This window comes from Podarcis tiliguerta, assembly GCF_965153285.1.
Source record: "Podarcis tiliguerta genome assembly, chromosome: 1".
Taxonomy (NCBI): Eukaryota; Metazoa; Chordata; class Lepidosauria; order Squamata; family Lacertidae; genus Podarcis; species Podarcis tiliguerta.
The window spans coordinates 61,137,512-61,160,687 of NC_139534.1; the positions used below are offsets into that span (position 1 = coordinate 61,137,512).

Consider the following 23,176-nt stretch of genomic DNA (forward strand, 5'->3'; position numbering starts at 1 on the left):
GGGCTTCAGGAACATGCCTGTTTTCTCAAGCCTTTTTTCACCCATTGCGATCACACTTGTCCTGGCATGTGGTATACCCTCAAAAGCCCAGGGATCATCGTATGCAGAAGGAATGTGTTCTGAGAACCAACCCCTAAGACAGGATTCATACTGCAGATATCTAACATCAGGTCTCAGGAAATGATTGCAGAATATTTTACCATGACCTACAGTCAGAAGTGGGCATTCAACCTGCAAAAATACAGTTCACATAGAAATGGCTGAATAACGTTACAACAGTCTTTTTCTTTTTTCGTGTCTTGCACTGACCTCGCCACTAATCACAACAGTCTTTACACATAAGTACAAAAACTAAAGATGTGCTATAACTTATGGCATGTGTTTATTTTTAGAAGGAAGTTAGCCTCTCCTCCATCATAATATTTTCTAAGTGGATGGTAACTGACTGAGCTATAGGGAATTAATCTTCTGCTGTATATTGCATATTTCTGAGGAGGCGATTCTGAGGAGAGCAAGTCTTTTCATTGCTATTTATAGCTCTCCAGGCTAGGAGAAAATAGCCATTTTTTACATTATATGCTCTCTTAACAATGAACCTTTACAGTGAAATTATTCAATGCATACCTTTTGTGTTCTTCAACCTGTTGATGAGTCTGTCTGTAAAGGGCTCTATAAACCCATAATATAGGCTTGCCCACTTTCCCCCTCTGCTTTGCTAATATGGCAAGTCATTGACTGCAAAAACTCATGCCAGGAGAAACCAACAAGCCTCTAACGTGCTGCAACATTGGCACCATTGCAGATGTTGCAGTGCATGAGAACATTTTAAAGCAGCTACTTAGTTCTTCTCTTGTACATGTTCTAGAAAGGCAAGCTTTGAAACCAGAAGCAATGATACAGTGGTGCCTTGGAACTTGAACGTAATCCGTTCCGGAAGACTGTTCAACTTCCAAAACGTTTGAGTTCTGAGGCGCAGCTTCCGATTAGCCGACAGCTAGGTTTTTGCACAGCGGAAGCCGCGTCGGACGTTTGTGTTCCGAGGAACGTTCAAAAACCGGAGCACTTACTTCCAGGTTTTTGGCGTTCGGGAACCGAAACGTTTGAGAACGGAGCTGTTCAAGTTCCGAGGTACCACTGTACTATGGTTCACTTTGGAATGTTGTAGTCGTGATGAAGCACCTGGCCCCAATTTGCCAAGCAGTGTGATGTCACAGAGGCTGAATGGTGGTGATGTCATAAACAGAGGGTTGCTTAAAAATAAGAGCCAGGGTTGTGAAAGGAAGAGAGCACAGTAAGGCAATGTGAGCAAAAGGAGCCTGAGTAAGAGGAGGGGTGGAGAAGGAGACCTGGGGAAAGTAGGGGGAAGGCAGGAGAGTCGGCTTAGTCACACTTCCCTTTGTCCCATGACTTCCTCCGATTGTCCCGAGTTTTCCAAACATGGGTCTGAAAGGCTTTTTTTGTTGTTGTCCCATTGCTTTTCCTGGGAAAACCTGCTGTTTACTGCTGAATCAGAGCAAATGTCAATCTGCAGAAAACCTGATTGACGGCTGTCCCGATTCAGCATAAACACCAGGTTTTCATGGGGAAAGAAGCAGGAGAAAAGAAAAGCATCTTGGACCTGTACCTGGAAATCTCTGGACATGCGGAAGTGTGGATGAGCCTTAAGAGGAAGCAAGGGGAGAGGCCAAGGAAGAGAATCATGGGTGCATAGGAATGCAGGGGAAGGGGATAAGGACACCAGAAGGACTTTGATTCTGGAGGTCTGTGACTGTCTTCTGGTCACAAATGAGGCCTTAAAGCATCTGGTCCAAAAATAACAATAGGTTTTTCCAAACAAATTTCTGTAAATTTCCGAATAAAGTGGCAGGATAAGATAGCAAAATAAAAAGGATTAATTTGGTTTGGTCCTGAGGAAATCAATTATATTACTGAGCAAGTGTTTTAATAAACTGTGAGATTATTAATGCTGTTGTTAACAACAAACACACAGTTTATTTTAGCTTTGTACATTAAAAAAATGTTTCTAAAAATTTCAGCTTTGTATGTATTATGACAGTGTTTGCACAACTGGAGCAACAGTTTCCTGCTATATCACTTTCAATATAATCTGGGCAATCGCTGAGCTATTTCTCTCTGTTGTTGTTTTACAGTAGTTTGTTCCTCCGCTGTAGTATGTTCATGGTCGGACTGGATTGATGTCAGCTTCCCACAATATGGCCCACAGTATGGTGACTATGAAACCTATGATAACATCAGGGCAGCCGGCATAGAGATCTGTACAAGGCCAGAAAACATATCATGCAGAGCACAGAAATTTCCTAATTACTCCTTCAAGGAATTGGGGCAAGAAGTGGATTGTGTTGTTTCGACTGGACTTATTTGTCACAATAAAGATCAGAAACCTGGGCCTGTGTACCCTGTAGATATGTGTCTCAACTATGAGATCCGTGTATATTGCTGCAAGGATGAATGCATGTCTGGACCTCCAACCACAACTCCAACCACAACTCCTACCACAACTACACCAACTACCGCTTCTACCACTACCTCTACTCCATCGACCACCACCACAACTCCTACTACTACTTCCACACCATCAACCACGACACCACCAACTACTACTACTATCATTCCAACACCTTGGGATACCCTTACCACTACACCAACTACCACTTCCACCACTACCACTTCTACCACTACCTCAGCACTTACCTCTACCCCCACACCACCTACTACTACGCCAACTACCACTGCTACTACTACCTCCACTGCACCTATAACTACACCAACTACCACTCCAACCACTACATCTACAGCAACAACCACTACGCCAACCACCACTCCAACCACCACCACTACTTCAGGTAATGAATTTTTATTTCATGATTCTGCTTTGCTTGAATGAACTAATCACTCATGAATCAGTTAAATACATTGAATGCTTAAATCGCACAGTATGTTTCTTAAACCAGCTTTACATTACTAAACCTCATAAATATGCATACTTGAATAGCGGTAGAACTTTTGTTACGCATTTTTTTACTTATTTTGTTTTTATTCCTAATTTTCCCTGCATTGACTGCTAAAATCAACCTGATAACGTTTTTGTTTATTTTAGGAATTATTAATTATTTAAAATATTGCTTTGGCTAAAGGCCTTTCCCATATTTAATTCCCTGTTCAAGTGAGTGGGCCTCACTTTTTTGTGGCATACTTACATATATGTATGCAGTCCTTCAGGAATGGTGATGATCGCCTTGGCATTTAATTACAGCCGCTGCACTCACCAAAGCTGTTTCTGGTCCTGACTGTTTTTGCCTGGATCAGGCATTGTGTTTGTCAATGTGAACATTTACCCTCAGAAGATCAGAAATTCTCAGGGGTGCATGGAATTTTATCTGTTTGCTTATTTATTTATAATATTTCTTTGCCACCATTCTCCATAAGATGACAGGGCAGATTACAACAGTAGAATATAAAATTCTATAAAAAAAAAAGTTACAATGACAAAACCAATAAAATCATTCCAAGTGAGCCATAACTTTGTAAATTCAGCAAAGAAGGTGGGTCTTAGAAAACAAAATAGCTTAACTTTCAAATGCTCCAGTAAAAGAATGCATGTTTAGCATACATTGAAAGCTGTGCAGTAAAGATGTACCTCTGTAGGGAGGGAATTCCACAATTTTCTGTAAGTCAGCTTAAGATGATGATGATGATAATAATAATAATAATACCCTGCTGGATCAGGCCAATGGCCCATCTGTTCCAGCATGCTGTTCTCACAATGGCCAACCAGATGCCTATGGGAAACCCGAAACAGCCTTGGCCCAGTATACCTGAAGAAGCATCTCCACTCCCATCATTCAGCCCGGACACTAAGGTCCTCCTCTGCGGGTCTTCTGCTGGTTCCTTCACTGTGGGAAGCAGAGTTACAGGGAACTAGGCAGAGGCCATCTCTGTAGTGGTGCCCTCCCTGTGGAAAACCCTCCCTTCAGATGTCAAGGAAATAAACAACTATCTGACTTTTAGAAAACATCAGAAGGCAGCCCTGTATCAGGAAGTTTTTAATGTTTGATGCTTTAGTATGTTTTGATATGTTCTGTGGCTGGGGAAACCCAGCCAGAAGGGTGGGGTATAAATAACATTGTTGTTATTGTTAAGATTCATATTGCATAAATTTTAACATCAAGTCTCAAGGAATGAAGGCAGAATATTTTATCTTAACCTTCTATCACATGTGGGAATTTGACTTATAAGAATACAATTTGGTTAGGAACTGGTGAATGATTTTGACACTTTTGTCTTTTCTCCCCTCCTCTTTTCTTCCACCATAACCCTTGCCAATGACAACAGGCACCACACGTAAGTACAAAAGCAAGATGGTTTATAAGTTAAGGCATTTGTTTGTTTGTTTGTTTTAAAATGAAGTCAGAAAATACAAGGTTACAAATATATAATGATGGCTCATTTTACAAGGATGAGGCTACAGGAAGTGTCAGCTGACTAAGCTAGAGGGAATTAATCTTCTACTGTATCTTGCATATTTATATTGATGAGATTCTGAGAAAAGTGAGCATGTGCCACTTCTTTAAGCTAGGAAAAAGTAGTCCCTTTTTACAGTGTGATGTATCTTGAGAATACACCTCTTCACTCAGTGAAAGTATCCAGTGTATGCCCCTGTTCATCTGTTGATGAACATTTTTTTTTGGGAGATTTTTCTTTTTCTCAACTCCCCAGAACAGGAAAGGGCACTTTGCACAATTTTCATTAAATGGCCTGAACCATGGGTTTTTGGTGGCCCATTTCCACCTCCCACCACCATCTCCATTGCTTGAGAGCAATACTAGCTCTAAGGCAACACAGAGGTTGCAAAGTGGTGGACAGACTGCCAGTTTAATAGCTGCATTTTCCTGTTACAGTAACAGCAGCAGCAGAAAAACCCTTAAGAAAAAGAAATGGTTCTGCTGTTGCTAATGGGGAGCTCCACCCTCCAAGGAATTGCTGGGGAATTTCTCCTTTCACTGGAAGAATTTGGTGAAAAATCCATCAATTTCTTTGCTCACAAACAGGATGGCGAATTTCAATATGTCCTTCTTGTATGAAGGGCTCCTAGTGACCTACACAAGTTCATGCCATAAGAAACCCAACTATCTCCTAATCTTCTGCAATGTTGGTATGGGCATCTTTGACGATGTTACAATTCATGAGGACATGTTAAAGCAGCCTTATTTGCATGTTTCAAGCTCAGAAAGTCCATTTGTTTGAGACTTTTTGTCTTAGTTTCTCAACCAGCAGAATGGGAAAGCTTGCTTTACAAAATGGTTTAGCTGGCCAATTGAAGCTGTTTCCTGGGGTGTGGCTGCTGTCACATGCTGACAGCTCCTAAGAGCCGCAGGTGAGAGGTGAGTGCAGAGTGGGGACCAGAGATGGGCAGAGTATCCCAGAAAGAGCATGATGTGTTCCCCACCACAGAAACTACCCCTCCCCTAACACCCCATACACCCTGATGGGTCCCAAACCCTTGGTGAGTTAGAGACTTTCCCCTGCATGTAAAGAGAGGCTCTAGCGGATTGATCGGACGGGACCAATAGTGGGTCCAGTAGTCAAGAAGGCAGTCTCTGTAGAGGGAAATGAGGGGCAGATGGGACTCGTCAACCTGGGAAGCTAGCCTATCTTGGAGAAGGAAAACTCTGATCCTAAACCTCCACTGCTTTGTGGGATATCTTCAGGACAAGAAAAGGCTAAGGAGTAAGCCCTTCATAACTGTGGAGTGGAGTCCCTAAGACAGTTGGATGGTGCCTTGTATGCCTCCTTCCGGCAACTCTTCTAGCCAAGTTTGTGCCAAAATATTGATCTACTTTCCTTTGGACCACATCAGCGAGGCCCAGATGGGGATCTTGTCATCTGGGACCTCCATATACTGACCAGGCTTGTTCCCAAGGAGGTCACTTTGGTGCTGCGAACACAGTGATTTGACTTCAGTCCCAGAGGCACACTCCCTTGTCTCTTGAGACAGATGGATGTCAACCTTCAATGCTATTCCTGGACAAGTGTTTTAAGAAAACACTTTAATAAAATCAGTGCTGGTGCAACAGCAAGCACTCAGCTTATTTCAGATTTGTATTTATTATGACAGTGTTTGCACAACTGGAGCAACTGTTTCCTGCTATATCACTTTCAGAATAATCTGGGCAATCGTTGAGCTATTTCTATCTGTTGTTGTTTTACTGCAGCTTGTATCCCCACTGAAGAATGCAAGTGGTCCGACTGGATTGATGTCAGCTTCCCACAATATGGCCCACAGTATGGTGACTATGAAACCTATGACAACATCAGGGCAGCCGGCATAGAGATCTGTGCAAGGCCAGAAAACATATCATGCAGAGCAACGAAATTTCCTAATTACTCCTTCAAGGAATTGGGGCAAAAAGTGGAATGTGATGTTTCGACTGGATTTATTTGTCACAATAAAGATCAGACCCCTGGGCCTGTGTACCCTGTAGATATGTGTCTCAACTATGAGATCAGTGTATGCTGCAAGGTGGTTTGTGGATCTACACCATCAACCACAACTACACCAACTACTACCACCACCACAAGTACAACTACCACCACAACTCCAACTACCACTTCACCAACTACCACTATCTCTACAACTACAGGTAGTGAATGTATTATTGCTTCCTGATATTGCTTTGTAGGAATGAACAAATTACTCATAAAATTGAGAAAAATACTGAATGCATTATGAGAGCATGTTTGCATCAGCACATTTTTTCATTTTACTTGATTCTTGAAGGTACGAGTATTGCCTCTTTCACATAAATACTCACTTTCTGTTCTTAGGATTGTGGCCTGACTTTCTGCTATCCCTCTATCCTGTGTTTACAGAGAATGTGCAGGTGTAACTTTGATGTAGAGTGTATTGGGCAGAATATACATATAATAGGATTATGAAGTAGCCAGGGTTGTATGTAAGGTCAGAGCAGCTTCCATCAGAAAAGTAAATTCTCCTTAAAAAATAAATAACTGGAGTGGGAAGGGAAAAGACTCCAATAATCTAGAAAAATATAATAGTTAGATGTGTGGAACATCATAAAGTATTTGTTGTTTCTCTAATTGCAGGTCTAGCATTGCAGGCATTGTGAAATTCCGCTCCTTTGGCCATCACAGTGGGGAGGTGAAGGCAGGAAATGGTTTCTACATGGCATAGCACAGGGACGGAGAATCTGTGGTCTGCTGGACTACAATTACCATCCCCCAGGGCTGATTTGAGGTGTAGTCCAACATCTTCAAGAGCCACAGGTTTCCCATTTCTGGCATAGCAAGACTTTTTGAAGCGTTATGGTTAGGGAATTTGAGCTCTACTTCAGACAGCAAAATGTCTTGGTTTGCCTGAACTGTAGGAATCTTAAAGGTACCCCTGCCCATACAGGCCAGTCTTGACAGACCCTAGGGTTGTGCGCCCATCTCACTTAAGAGGCCGGGGGCCAGCGCTGTCCGGAGACACTTCCGGGTCACGTGGCCAGCGTGACATCGCTGCTCTGGCGAGCCAGAGCCACACACGGAAACGCCATTTACCTTCCCGCTAGTAAGCGGTCCCTATTTATCCACTTGCACCCGGGAGTGCTTTCGAACTGCTAGGTTGGCAGGCGCTGGGACCGAACAACGGGAGCGCACCCCACCGCGGGGATTCGAACCGCCGACCTTTCGATCGGCAAGCCCTAGGCACTGAGGCTTTTACCCACAGCGCCACCTGCGTCCCTGTAGGAATCTTAGCACTTCTTTAATTGGAAACTTGGAATAAGCCATCATGTTGTTGCAAATATTTCACAACCTTTTTCATCTGAAATGAGCATGCATTAACTACTACCTTTTCTGCCTTCCTTTACTGTGCATTCAACAACCACAACCACAGAAAGCACTGCAAGTAGCTTCTCCATAGAAACAGAGATGTGTTTTTGTTTGATTATATAATTTTTCTGCAGAGCTGTTAATAATGTCCCCCCTTTGGGGAGATCTTGGGTGGAAAAATCCTTTCTAGGTGAAAGTCTGAAAAGATTAAAAGTTTCTCAGAAGTTTCTCATTTGCCAAACTAATATCAACATCAATGATCCATTTTAGTCAACCTGTACATGGGTCAAAATGCTGATGAATTTGTGTGACCAGCTCCTAAATCTGTTAGCGCTATCAGTTTAAGGCTCAAAAGGTTAAGCTTTTAATACCTGAAATAAGAGTTCTTTGGCTTGGAGAGATTAGAACTCATCTTCGTGACCTTGTCCTTTCTTTAACTTATATATACCTGTGTTATATAATACACACATTTACATGCTTTCTAAATGTGCTTTTATATATATATATTGCAGAGTGTGTCATATGTGATTGGTCTTCTTGGATTGATACGGATTCCCCAAATGGTGACAAGGATGGTGGTGACAATGAAACTTATGAGAAAATCAGAGAACATGGTATAGACATCTGCTCTCAGCCATCTAACATTTCATGCAGAGCAAAAGATTTCCCTGGTACTTCACTTGAGGAATTGGGACAAAAATTGGTATGTGACGCTTCTGTAGGACTCATCTGTAAAAACACAGACCAAGTCCCAGGTGTGGGTGTGGCCCCAACTTGTCTTGATTACGAAATTAGTGTTTATTGCTGCAGAGACTGTTCTACCACCACAGCCTTGACTACAACCACCACTCCCTACACTGGAAGTACAAGTAAAACTACGACAGTCACAACAACAGAAGCAGGAACAACAACAACAGTACCTTGCACAACTGATGAAACAGAACCATGGTCCACTTCAGGTCAGTATAGAACAAACTGTTTGGTACAAAACAATAATATGGTCCAAAGGTGAAGTCTGCAGTTGCGTTCCGGAAACCACATTTGCCAGCTTTGGTGTTGCATTTTTCTTTCCACTTTGTAAAAATGTGTTGGGATATTGCTAGGAAATGCTTTAAGATGCACATGTTCTCTGAAATGATAATGTTGGCGCACTGTTCCAGGTAATCATTGGTGTGGATATAAATCTGAATTTAACCATAGCTTCCCCAAAAGTTCCATCTACAACTGTTGCTCAGATAAAGCATAGCTTTAATAATAGGCATCCTTTTAGCTCCATTATTGTCTCTCATTATGGAACTTCAATTAATGTGTGTCTAAAAATGAAAATTCTGTTGAGAAGCAATTCCCATGTGCTGTCGCTGACATTGATGCAGGAGCAAACCTAGGTGCACATCTGCATCCACAAAAGGATGATATGCAGCGGGCTGGCTAAATATTTTCATTGGGATGTGCAACTCGATTCAGGGCCCATTGGTTGTTGCAAATGTTCTTTGTGTACAAACTAGAGCTGGAGAAAAACCAGTGGGGCATCTTGTTGTACAAGACAGCTTTATAATAATGAAAAATAAATGCATAAACAAACAGACAAACAGTTAGATGGCTCTTTGAAGACTTGCTGCAGCCCTTTTTTAGCATAGCAAGCATAAAAGCACACTGCCATTTAATAAAATCAGGAGCTTGCTGCTTGAAGCAAATAGCAACACCAGTAGTTACTCTCTAGACCAGTGCCAGTTGATGATGTTTTGCAGCCATTTTGCAAAACCCAACTGCCACGCAAAGCTTAAAAATAATAAAAACAGTGTTGCTACACCATAGAGAAACCAATTTGAAATCCTCTCTGAAACTACAAAACTGCTGCCGCTCAGTGTAGACAATGCTGAGCTAGATGGAACAATGGATGGTCTGGCTCAATGTAATCCAGAACCCCATGTTCCAATTCCTGTGGTGATCTATTCCTCCCTCCCTTATTGTGATGCCTGAAGGTCACTTCATCCTGCTGGATAGTAGGGCAAGTCTTGCTTTTGTCAGTGACTTTAAGTTATTTTTAAATGATCATTTGGGATGTATAATACAAAGCTGTTCAGCCAATTGCATTGAGAGCAGCGTAACTTCAAATTTGTGACCCAACTAATTTTATAACACAATCCTATGCATTCTCCTGCTGTGTTCCATTAGGCTTACTCCCACTTTAAAATTTTGTAACCCACTCTGTGAGCCTTTTTGGTTAAATGAGAGGGTATAGTGCTGTAAATAAACAACAGAGAAAATGTCCATCGGATAGCAGTTCAATTAACTGTCTGGTTTTAAAGCTGCAGTCCTGTGCACAGTTAACCATGAAGTAAGTCCCGCTGAACACAGTAGGGCTTACTCCTGAGCCCAAATGCACATGGTGTTAGCATTTCACTCCTCCGTTGCTGGATGTGTGATTGCTGTATCACATGTCTGTGTTTACTTGGAAAAGTGTGAGAACGGAAGCTAGTTTTACCACTTCCGTTTTGTACTGTACTTTTGTACTTCTTTGCTCTCTCTCTCGGAGAAGATGAGAGAGGACGCCATGGTTGCTTAGTCCTGTATATATTGCTTAATAAATATATTAATAATATATAATATATATTATATAAATAATAAAACTTAGAATGCTACACTCATGCTCCACGGTCGTTTCTGCTATACTCTGCTGATAGAGTGTACACATGGCTTTAGATGTCTTTAGCAACAGTTTTGAAGAAAACCATTTACAATCTTTAGAAAATATATGTCTGTGTAATAACAGATTTATTCATTTATTTTTAGAAAAAAGTTGTGGCTTCATTAAACAGGGCACCATTGCAGTTGAATAAAAGGGTTTTAATCATTTAACTCAATCAATGGATACACTAAAGAGCAAAATAGCAACCCGTACTCTAATCACTGCTTTTTATCCCTGCTTTACAGAACCATCCACTGCTGTTACCACCACCAAGATCTCAACTACCACGGAGACCACAACCACATCAACAAAACCAACAACTACCACTTCCACCCCAACTCCAAGTACAACTACACCCATAACAACCACCTCCAGCACTGGAATCCCTACAATAACAACCACAACTACCACTACTACTCCCACTCCGAGTACAACAACAACAACACCGACACCACCAACCACCACCACCACTGAACCAACTACAACAACCACAATTACCACTACTACTCCCACTCCGAGTACAACAACAACAACACCACCACCAACCACCACCACCACCACTGAAACCCCTACAACAACCACAACTACTACTCCAACTCCGAGTACAACAACACCGACACCACCAACCACCACCACCACTGAACCAACTACAACAACCACAACTACCACTACTACTCCCACTCCGAGTACAACTACAACAACACCGTCACCACCAACCACCACCACCAGCACTGAAACCCCTACAACAACCACAACTACTACTCCTACTCCAAATACAACTACAACAACACCAACACCACCAACCACCACCACCAGCACTGAAACCCCTACAGTAACAACCACAACTACCACTACTACTCCCACTCCGAGTACAACAACAACAACACCGACACCACCAACCACCACCACCACTGAAACCCCTACAACAACCACAACTACTACTCCCACTCCGAGTACAACAACACCGACACCGCCAACCACCACCACCACTGGACCAACTACAACAACCACAATTACCACTACTACTCCCACTCCGGGTACAACTACAACACCGACACCACCAACGACCACCACCAGCACTGAAACCCCTACAACAACCACAACTACTACTCCCATTCCGAGTACAACAACACCGACACCACCAACCACCACCACTGAACCAACTACAACAACCACAACTACCACTACTACTCCCACTCCGAGTACAACAACAACAACAACACCGACACCACCAACCACCACCACCAGCACTGAAACCCCTACAGTAACAACCACAACTACCACTACTACTCCCACTCCGAGTACAACAACAACAACACCGACACCACCAACCACCACCACTGAACCAACTACAACAACCACAACTACCACTACTACTCCCACTCCGAGTACAACAACAACACCACCAACCACCACCACCAGCACTGAAACCCCTACAGTAACAACCACAACTACCACTACTACTCCCACTCCGAGTACAACAACAACAACACCGACACCACCAACCACCACCACTGAACCAACTACAACAACCACAACTACCACTATGACTCCCACTCCGAGTACAACAACAACAACACCAACACCACCAACCACCACCACCAGCACTGAAACCCCTACAGTAACAACCACAACTACCACTACTACTCCCACTCCGAGTACAACTACAACAACACCGACACCACCAACCACCACCACTGAACCAACTACAACAACCACAACTACCACTACTACTCCCACTCCGAGTACAACAACAACAACACCAACACCACCAACCACCACCACCAGCACTGAAACCCCTACAGTAACAACCACAACTACCACTACTACTCCCACTCCGAGTACAACAACAACACCACCACCACCACCACCACCAACCACCACCACCACTGAAACCCCTACAACAACCACAACTACTACTTCCACTCCAAGTACAACAACACCGACACCACCAACCACCACCACCACTGAACCAACTACAACAACCACAATTACCACTACTACTCCCACTCCAAGTACAACTACAACAACACCGACACCACCAACCACCACCACCAGCACTGAAACCCCAACAGTAACAACCACAACTACCACTACTACTCCTACTCCGGGTACAACAACAACACCAACACCACCAACCACCACCACCACTGAAACCCCTACAACAACCACAACTACTACTCCCACTCCGAGTACAACAACACCGACACCACCAACCACCACCACCACTGAACCAACTACAACAACCACAATTACCACTACTACTCCCACTCTGGGTACAACTACAACACCGACACCACCAACCACCACCACCACCACTGAACCAACTACAACAACCACAACTACCACTACTACTCCCACTCCGAGTACAACTACAACAACACTGACACCACCAACCACCACCACCACTGAACCAACTACAACAACCACAACTACCACTACTACTCCCACTCCGAGTACAACTACAACAACACCGACACCCCCCACAACAACCACATCACCAACTACTGGCCCATCAACCCCCACAACATCTTCAACTACACATACAACCCACTGCACCTGTTTAATGGATGGAAATACATTTTTTGAAGGTAAATATCTTAGGTTTGATCCAATAAGTTACACTGATACAAATGAAAAGTCCCTTTTAATGTTAAATTTCTGTTTATTATTATTTTTATGTTATTTGGGTCCCGAAGATGACAAAAATGTTGTTGCTGCTGTTGTTGCTTGTTTCCTTTCAGAAATGTTATAGAATAAGATAGGAAACAGTTATTTTAAAAAGTAATGTTTAATTAAGGTGATCAAGAAATCTGTTCTACACCTCCAAACTCCAGAGAAAGTATTAGATATCTGTTATACCCCCCTGCATTGCTAAGGCATTCCCAAGAATATCTAACACAAAGGAGACTGTGTGTGAAATAACAGGTATTTTAAAGGCAATCTGTGGTTCAAAGTGAATGCGGTATTAATACAAACGGGAAATACATCTGATAAAGCCAGCTGTATAAGTAAGGCTTACACCCATAGTGCTGGTTCCTAATATTGACAAATAGCAAGGAGATGAATGTTAGTAGGCCACTGTAGTCCATGTTCTGGTAACTTCCAGATTGCATTGTTGCAGTGCACTGTATGTGGGCATAGAGTACATTGAAGATAACTTGAAGATAACTTGGAAACTTCAGATAGCTTGGAAACTTCAGTTGGTTCAATATGCACTGTTTAGATTACTGGCCGGGGTTCCATTTAGCTCACATACAAACTTTGCATGGGTTATCAATTCATTTCCAGGCCCAATTTGTGTTTAAAGGCCTAAATGACTCAGCCCCTGAATATCTGAAAGACCACCTCTTTCCCCACAGACCCTCTCTGGTGCTAAGGTCAGGTGTGGGGGCCCTCTTGGTAGTTCTGCCGGTCAGTTCTGATCAGTTCTGACAATGAGCCTAGCTCACAAAGAAGCAAACAGGAGCTCATTTTAAGCCACCAATTGCTCCATTGTAGCCTGTACCTTCTCTACTCTGAGGTCAAATATGACATCTGTTGTGGAGCAGGTGAGTGTAGTTTGTAGGAAACAGCCTCAAGGATTAAATATGGGATCTGTGCTTAGGCTCAAGGGTTAGAGGTTCTCCACTGTTGATTTGTATAATAAGGTGTTGGTTTTGAAGATGATTCCAGCACTGACGGGGGGCGGGAACTCTGGTAGGATAAGTTATGCATATGCTTTGAATTATAGAACAAGAAAACAGTTATTATGTGGTCCTCCAAGACCCCCAGCAATTTCCAACTGATCTCTAGGGGGAAAGCATGAGGATCTCTGAGTTAATGCATTGCTTAATGCTACAATTTCAAAACATCAGATGTGGAGATCAGAAAACTTTCCACTTTAAATTTAAAGCGTGTGTGTGCGCGCACGCACACACACACACGCACACACCAATAATACATCAGCAGTCATGGGTGAGGTGGGAAAGCTTGAAAATATAAGAAAACAAATGCAATATCAACACTGATTTGCCTTTATTTGGGGGAAGTGTTGTGTTTTAAACTAGTCTTTTGTTGAAAGCTGTGGGACAAAAAAATCCCTTTGGGGTTCAATAGGAAAGATCAAAGCAGATTCCCAATTAGTCAGACATTTAATTCATCAATGCATCACCAGACAGAGTCCAAAAGAGACTCTGAGACCATATCCATTAACACACTTCCTATTTAGCAAAAACTATGTCACTGTGGCTGTTTATTCTTTAGCCAACCACTTTCTGCCACCTTTTCTCACCCCTAGTACCCAACCCTCTCTTCATCTCTTAAAAACACTAATTCAGCCCAAGATTTTTGGTGGTTTTTTTCCTGTGTGCCAAGGCCTCCTTGCATCTTATCTGTTAGTTGTTTTTCACTCTAACTGGTTCTTACTAGTTTTGTGCCAGGTTGTAACCTTGAGTACATGAAGCTGGAATTCCTGATAATGGATTTGCAGAATTTCTACCTGGTAATGGATTTGGTAGAATTTCTGTGAAGACCCAGTGAAATTCATCACCATTCCAGTGAATTTGGGCACAGAGAGCAGTCTAGTCTATGTTTGGCTTAGAGGTTTCACCTTGGCAAAGAGGAAGCGTGTTTTGTTGTTGTTGTTGTTTTTTGTTTAAGCTGCTCACATTTTTGCATGGTGTTCCTCTATTGTATTTTCATTGATTGGAATAATAATAATAATAATAATAATTATAATAATAATGTTCCTGGCTGCGTTGAATGGCTCCATTTAGAGAGCAAAGTGTGGCTTATACATTTTATTGTCAATAAAATAAAGAAATCATGGAATCTGCTGAGTAACCAGATTTTCAGCAGGAATGTAGCCCTGGAATTCAATTTTTCAATTCAGAAATTCAATTTTACAGTTGCCTTCATCATCCCTCATCTGAAGCAATTTGAGAAGGTATAACTGAACAGAAAGCAGCCCAGCCATTGTTTCTTTGCTTTGGTTCAGTTATTTATGTTATCCTCTATTTCTCAAAATCTAGGTGATATAATAGAAGTGGGCATGCACAGAGGCATGTGCTATCAGGCCAACTGCTCCTGGGATTGTGAAGTAGTTTACAAGTATTGGGATTGTCTCACCACTACACCACCACCAACGACAACTACAACCACAACAGAGCCAACAACGACTACAACAGAGCCAACCACAACCACAACAGCGCCAACCACAACTACAACCACAACAGAGCCAACCACAACTTCAACCACAACAGAGCCAACCACAACTACAACCACAACAGAGCCAACAACGACTACAACAGAGCCAACCACAACCACAACAGCACCAACCACAACTACAACCACAACAGAGCCAACCACAACTACAACCACAACAGAGCCAACCACTACTACAACCACAACAGAGCCAACCACAACAACTATATCTATAAAAACAGAAACTCCTGCTAGTACAACTCCAGGTCGTAGTTCACAGAAATCCACACCCACACCCACACCCGGACCAACACCCACACCTGCACCATGTCCATTCGATAATGGGACTATTCTAGTAAGTATTCTTTAATGCATTGTAAATTAATACAGGAACATCTTCTTGAATTATTTTGAGTAGTTTTCTTGATCATCCCTTTTCAAAACTCAAACTGCTCTCTTAACATTTTCAAATTAAAAAAGTTGCTGAAAGTGTTACTGAAAGGGAAGCTACCATCAGTATGTGTTCAATGAGTTTCCTATTCGGAAGTTAATTTCATATATTTCCTTTCTCTTGAAAAGGGTGAGTTACCATTGTTACTTGCTATTGTCCAAACTATAAATTTAAAGAGAGATAATACCAATGTTAGTTATCTGTTCATATGAAAGAAAAAAGACAAAATAATTTCTGATGAGTTATAAAGAAAATAAATGTGGATTTTATCCACATTTGGTAGGCTTGTCATGCAATATGTTGGAAAAGTAAAGCAATATCACTACATATAGTCTTCATTTGGACCTGTCAGGCTAGAGCAGAACATTGGCAACTGGCTTTTATACATACAGGTTAGAAGGTTTACCTTGGCTGTTTCTTGCATCTTGTGATCTGGTGCTAACCTCAGAGAAAGCAATTTGAATTGGTCCTATTTGGGGCCTTACCCCAAATCGTATGCAAAGCCCTAGTGTTGAATATTGTACTTTTAATTTTTTACACTTTTACATTTAAAACATTTAAGTGTTCAGTGTGCACTTAAAACCATACAAGATACCACTGAATATAATCTTCAGTCCAGCAGTTGAATTACTTGAATGAAACTGCAAGGGCAAACGTTGACTAGGAAACGGTTGGTTACTCTTCTGATCCCTTAATATATATAGTATATTTGGATATGAATATTGTTCTATTTAAACTGTCATGTATTTTCTCACTTGTCTTCTCAAATACAGCCTGGAGAATCTATGTGGATTTGTGACTGTGTCCAGGCCTTTTGCATTTCAAACGAGGAATGGATTTTAAAGCCCATAAAGTGTGAACCACCACCTGAGCCCACATGTTCCAATGGGCTTGCTCCTGTCCGTGTGATGGATGAGAATAACTGCTGCTGGCACTGGGAATGTGACTGTGAGTTTGTATTGGAAACTTGTTAGGTGTTCTCTCAATGGATCCATATGCACAGGGGGAAAGGTGTAGTTTAGGGCTGCCATATTTCAAATTTGTTGAGCTTTTTCAAGTAAAAACTACAATAATTTTTGAGTTTTGGAGCTTTCTTAGACATTTTTGGCACAATTTAGCCCCTGTTGCCAGTTTTCCAGGACATTTGCCTGATTACTGAAAATAATCCAGGACGCCATTTTCGGAGGTGAATTCCAGGACGTGTCCTGGAAATTCAGGATGTATGGCAGTATAAGTGCATCATATAACTTATTGTTTCCCGTTTGAATACCTGTATCAGTGTAGAGCTGCAATTAGATATTTTGTGTCTTTCATATGTTTGAACATAGAGTGAGGGAGTTTCTACTCATGGCTCACCCTCTGAACCCTTTTTGGTGCAGGGATTGAAAGGAGCCTGCAAACATATGCAAGAAGTGCTCTTCCCTTATCACACACAGTAACAAAATAATGAATGTGAGGCATGGCTTCCAGGTCTAAAAAGACAGCTTCCAGAAAAGCTTGAAGATTTGTATCTTATTTTTAGAATTTCACTTTTAAGTAGGTCCTGCACAAGGGGTTTGTGCTGCCACCCACCCCCATTCTCCTCAATGTGCCACCCTGCTCCCATCTTCCTCTTAGTGGCAGTAGCAGTGCCAGTGGTGTTAAAGAAAAAATATGTTTGTGTTACAGTAAGTGAGGGTGAGGCGCAAGAGGAGGAGGAATGGGGGCTGGTAGAGGAGAAGGGGGGGAGTGGCACCTGGAAGCCATGCCCCTAATGTCAAAAATATATGTTTTGCTAATGAGCACATAATGCCTGATAATACAAATGGAGATCTAAAACAAATTGCTTCGTTGCCATCCTGTGTTTTGATGTTATTGTATACCCCACAAGAAGGAGATTCCAGTTTCTTGAGCCGTTAGTGCTGCTAGTGGGGCTGACAGTCTCTTACTAAATGTCACAGTTTCTGTGACAAACTCCATCTAGATTTTCTCAGTGCAAGAGCCATTAGGCTCTCTTCCCCCTTCCTGAAACAAAATGTTATTCATATTCCTCTGTTTGCTGCCAAACAAAAACCAACCAATCAATTTTATTGTCTCTCTAAAGGCTACTGCACTGGCTGGGGAGACCCACATTATAAGACCTTTGATGGCCTCTACTACAGTTACCAAGGCAACTGTACCTACACCCTGGTGGAAGAGATTGTAAAAACCATTGACAACTTTGGAGTGTACATTGATAACTATCACTGTGATCCAAGGGAACCAGTGTCCTGTCCACGTACTCTCATTATAAAGCATGAGACTCAGGATATCCGCATACACACTCTCTCATCTGTTCCTATCAAAATAGAGGTATGAGTCAAATGCCTTTTATGATTTAAAGCTACACCCTGCTAACTAGATAATTAATAACAGATTTGAAAATTAGTTTGTACTGTATCTCCCTTGACTCATTTTTCATGACATTGTGTAAAGTTTAAACTATAAACTGTTAACATGCTACTTTGGGTTGAGTTAACGCTTTGCTAACAATAAGTGATTTGGCTTCTTAACACAGCCTAGGATCCAGTTGTGCCTATTTGTCAGCAAAATGGCCTATCCATCAGGAGGGGAGTTTTGAAGAGGCTATGGGGAGGAGAGAATAATAGAATCATAGAGTTGGAAGGGGCCCAAGGGAAGGAAATGTCCTATTGTGCAAGCGAAGTCCACCCACACAATGTTAGATTTCATCCAACAGATAGATAGATGATAGGTAGACAGACAGACAGACAGACAGACAGACAGACAGACAGATACAGATTTATATGCTTAAAAGCCAAGCAGCAAATTGACCAAAACAATTCCTTGTTCCTTTTCTCTGGTATGCCATAGTCCTGCATTTAAAAATGCTGTTTGAAAAGATACAATTTTTTATTCTAACTATTTTCCATCCTTTCCCACCCTTTGGATATTAGGTACTCGTAAATGGGAATGTTGTGAATTTACCTTACACAAAATATGGTGTGAAAATTCATCAGTTAGGTATGAATTACATGGTGGTGATTCCTGAATCGAAGATAAATATAACCTTCAACGGCATATCTTTCACTATTCGGATGCCCTATGAACTATTTGGCAACAACACCCAGGGCCAGTGTGGTAAGGATTATTTTGTTTTTTCGTCTAAAATGATACACTGAAAAGCAAATAATAAGAACAATATCAGAAATATAAAGGTGAACCATTATGGAAATACATTAACACAACTAATTTAAACAGTAATAGTAATATATTGTGTGCAAGCAGCTTTTTACTATTAATGAAAATTGTTTCCAAAAACACACACCTAATGATACTTAGAAAGTTATGTGCTATAAGTTCTGTGACTTCATCTTCAGACCTTGTATTATTAGTATTGATAAAAATAATAATTAGTAACATAATGGAAACCAAATGATGTACAGCTGCCTGAACTCCTCTGCTTTATGTCAATTTTAGGTACATGCACCAATAATACAGCAGACGACTGTCGGCTGCGCAATGGAGAACTTGCAGAAAACTGTGTACAAATGGCAGATGACTGGTTTATTACTGATGACTCCAAACCCCATTGCCCCCGATTGCCCCCGGTTCAGGAACCAACAGCCCGCCCGCCCTGCAAACCATCTCCGCTCTGTAAACTTTTACTTGAGGGGTAAATGTGCTCTTACCAATTTTCACTTTGGGATTTGTATCTGTTTAGTTTGGTGTTTGGTCTTCATTGCTTAAAAGTTTGGCTTCTTTCTTTCTTTCTTTCTTTCTTTCTTTCTTTCTTTCTTACACTTGCCTGCTCTTCAGAGTGATTTTGTTTTAGAAATTCATCCTATATCTGCATGGATTTTTCTGTGGTAATGGAGTCACCCAAAACTAATGGTTGTTTTCCTTTTTTAAATCCAGTTGCACAAGTTCAACTTTTGTATTCTGGTATGCTTCTTTTTTAAAAAACATAAAACAAAACATTTTCAGCACTTTTATTCTTTTTTTATTCTTTGTTTGTGCTGAAAGTACTTTACAGTGTTTTATCTTTATAATGGATTTGTTTCCCACAAATGCACCTCTGCATCCCCTTCATTACACTGAAGCTCCCTGCCCTCTCTAATCATACTGTTGACAAATAACGCTTTGCGTTCTATTTGCCCATAGAGAATGTACCTCTAGTCTATTATATATTTCTTATAGATCATCTGATTCATTATGCTCTACATTGGCCAATGATATCCTCTGATAGGGTACTTTTGGGGGTTCATCAAGCCCCTGGGGTTTGGTTGGCCTTCACTCAGGGCTGAGCCTTTAGTGTGGCAGGTCCTGATCTGTGGAAGTCCCTACCAGCAGAGGTTTCATAGGAACCATCCCTCTCTTATTTCAGACATCTTTTTTAAAAAATGGCCTTTGCAAGATAAATTTTCTCTTTCTACCCAACCAATATTGATTGATTTTTCTAATTTTGTTTTCTATGGACACTGTTGTCGGTTTTATTTTTATATTTTATATAGCGCCTTGTTATACTTTTATGATGTTGATTATAAATGCATACATAAGTAAAAGTGTGTGTGTGTGTGTGTGTAATGATGCATTTGTAGAATGAACAGGTTCCTTGATGAGATAAGCATGGATCATCAGTACCTAATACTGTTTTTATTCTTCCTGCATCTAGTGAATTCAAGAAGTGTCATGATGCTGTTGATTATGAAAACTACTATGCAGCCTGCGTGTTTGATAACTGCAGGATTCCCGACCGCGGCATGGAATGTGCAAGTCTTCAGATCTATGCATTTACCTGTGCTGACCAAGGTGTCTGCATTGATTGGAGAGGGCTTACCAATGGCACATGCAGTAAGTGCATATTTCTTAAATTCATCTGGAACTATTTGGGACAACTGTAGAGCTGAGATGGGGAACCTGTCGCTCTCCAGATTTTGTTAGACTATTAATGCTCATTAGCCCCAGCCAGCATAGGCACTGATCAGGATTATGGATGTTATAGTATAACAGCATCTGCAGAGCCACAAGTTCCCCATCCCTGTTGTAGAGTTACTGGGTATGCCTTCACAAAAGCCCACTAGCACTCTCCCATGAGTGTCTTAACTCAAGAACCATACTGTAGGTGAAGTGAAGGGATGATGTATAGGGTCTTGTCCATCTGATTCCCCTGTGTGGACTGTACAGCCCATGGTTCTCCATAGCTTCTGTAGGGCATGAATTCACATGAATGCATCCAACCATTTGCGCACATGCATTCTGTTATTTAAGTTATTTTTTAGATCTAGTCGCAGATACAGTTTCCCAAAAGCTTACTGAAATCCTTTTATAAACCCTGCTAATAGTTGGATATCTCAGATTCCAATAGAAAATGCAACTCTGAAAATATATTTTCCTTTTTGATGTTTTTGTTTAAAAACAGTTATCCAACAGTTTAAAAGTGCTATCACTTACACAGAGATTTTATTTCATTGAGCTTAAGATGCCCCGGGCAAAAGCAAGTAGGAAGCTAGCACCCAACAAGTAGTTGATGAATGAGCGGGAAGGATGGAAATAGGCCACCATAGGTTATTCTCCACCCTCTCTCTTCTTTTTGTTGCCAGTTCATGATGGCACCTTATGGTGGGCTGTGCCAGGATGGACAACTATGTTTTCTCCGCATGCAAGTAGCCTATGTTACTTAGGTTATTGAGTGTGCCCAGATAGGGAAGGCACCATTAGATACTATCACTGACCAATAAGAGAGAAGAAGGTACAGAGGTGAGAAAGTCTACACCAATCAGTTTATCTCACCTTCTGTGTTCCTCACTCAGTGGTTTCCTGCTTTGTTTGTTGGGAGAGACCATATTCTGCCTTTGTTTTTTTGTTCTTGGTTTAGAAATGCATACAAGTTAAAATAGGCTGTTCTCTTTCAGGAAAAAATCATCATGGTTAATATTGCTGATCCTTCTGCTTCATTAATTTTTCCCTTTTTAAAAAAAATTCTAGGCGTCAGCTGCCCATCTAACAGAGTCTACAAAGCATGTGGTCCTGCTCAAGAGGAGACTTGCAAATCAGGGTAATTACTTTCCCACCAGCCCAATCTCAGTACCGTCTGTCTTGCATGAACTGATGTGATGAGCTCTTTGGTACTGTCACTTAGTATAATAGATGTGTATTGTATATAATGAAGTAGAGTTCCTATCCTTGGTTTCATAGTCCACAACACCTTAAAATCCCCCAAACATCACTGTCTGGTCTAGAAATTCCACACTCATAGTGCATGCCAATCAGTGTGCAGTTCACACATACACATGGCAAGGGTGGTACAGGGAGCACCCAAGCCATATATGCCATACATGTGACATAGGTGCTGCAATATGCATACAGTTCTACAACCTTACTCCCAATTTGTTTGGTATTTCACTCTCCATTTCAGTAGGAAGCTGACATTAATCAGGCCTGTTCAAATATTATCTCACTGTATGAGAATACAGTCTGCATTTGGATGTGGACGAACACTAACCAGTTCTTCACGACACATTTACTCAGCATTTGGTGACTCTGAGGTCAATGTGCAAAGGACCTCTCTTGGAATGCATTCTGTTCATATACCCATTAACCATGGTCTTTTGTTGCTCTGGATTATTTCATGCATAAGAAATGGTGCAAGGCATGCAACTCGGTCCTTACCTGAGTTAATCTGTAGTAACTCCACAAATTTTACTGGCTGGATTATGTATGATTTTTTGTTACCTGAAAGGCAATGGAATTCTCTGCCTACTTCCCCTGAACCCATCCTGTCATCCTTGCACAGACCCCTATAAATATATATTTTGTTTCCATCACGCAACACAAATAAATATATGACATCCATATGTGGTCTCTAGAATGCAGTGCAATATTGACACAATAATCCAGAACGTCCCCCAAATCAGAACAGTTATTTTCTCCACTCGTACATCAGCAAGTTGTGACTTCAGCTATATACCTGTATATCTACAGATAAAGGGATATTGATAGATATGTCATAGATTTATCAT

At 41.4% G+C, this 23,176-nt stretch overlaps 1 protein-coding gene across 1 annotated transcript in view; it reads left to right on the forward strand.

Annotated features, from left to right (window-relative positions):
* Positions 1-23,176, forward strand: part of MUC2 (mucin 2, oligomeric mucus/gel-forming) — a 62,684-nt gene that overhangs the window by 27,001 nt on the left and 12,507 nt on the right. The window contains exons 31-41 of the mRNA XM_083454662.1: positions 2,151-2,864; positions 6,234-6,662; positions 8,367-8,813; positions 10,789-13,134; positions 15,556-16,082; positions 16,952-17,126; positions 18,262-18,509; positions 19,112-19,295; positions 19,635-19,830; positions 20,830-21,008; positions 22,143-22,212. Of these exons, the coding sequence (XP_083310788.1) occupies positions 2,151-2,864; positions 6,234-6,662; positions 8,367-8,813; positions 10,789-13,134; positions 15,556-16,082; positions 16,952-17,126; positions 18,262-18,509; positions 19,112-19,295; positions 19,635-19,830; positions 20,830-21,008; positions 22,143-22,212 (5,515 nt within the window). The remainder of the gene's footprint in view (positions 1-2,150; positions 2,865-6,233; positions 6,663-8,366; positions 8,814-10,788; positions 13,135-15,555; positions 16,083-16,951; positions 17,127-18,261; positions 18,510-19,111; positions 19,296-19,634; positions 19,831-20,829; positions 21,009-22,142; positions 22,213-23,176) is intronic.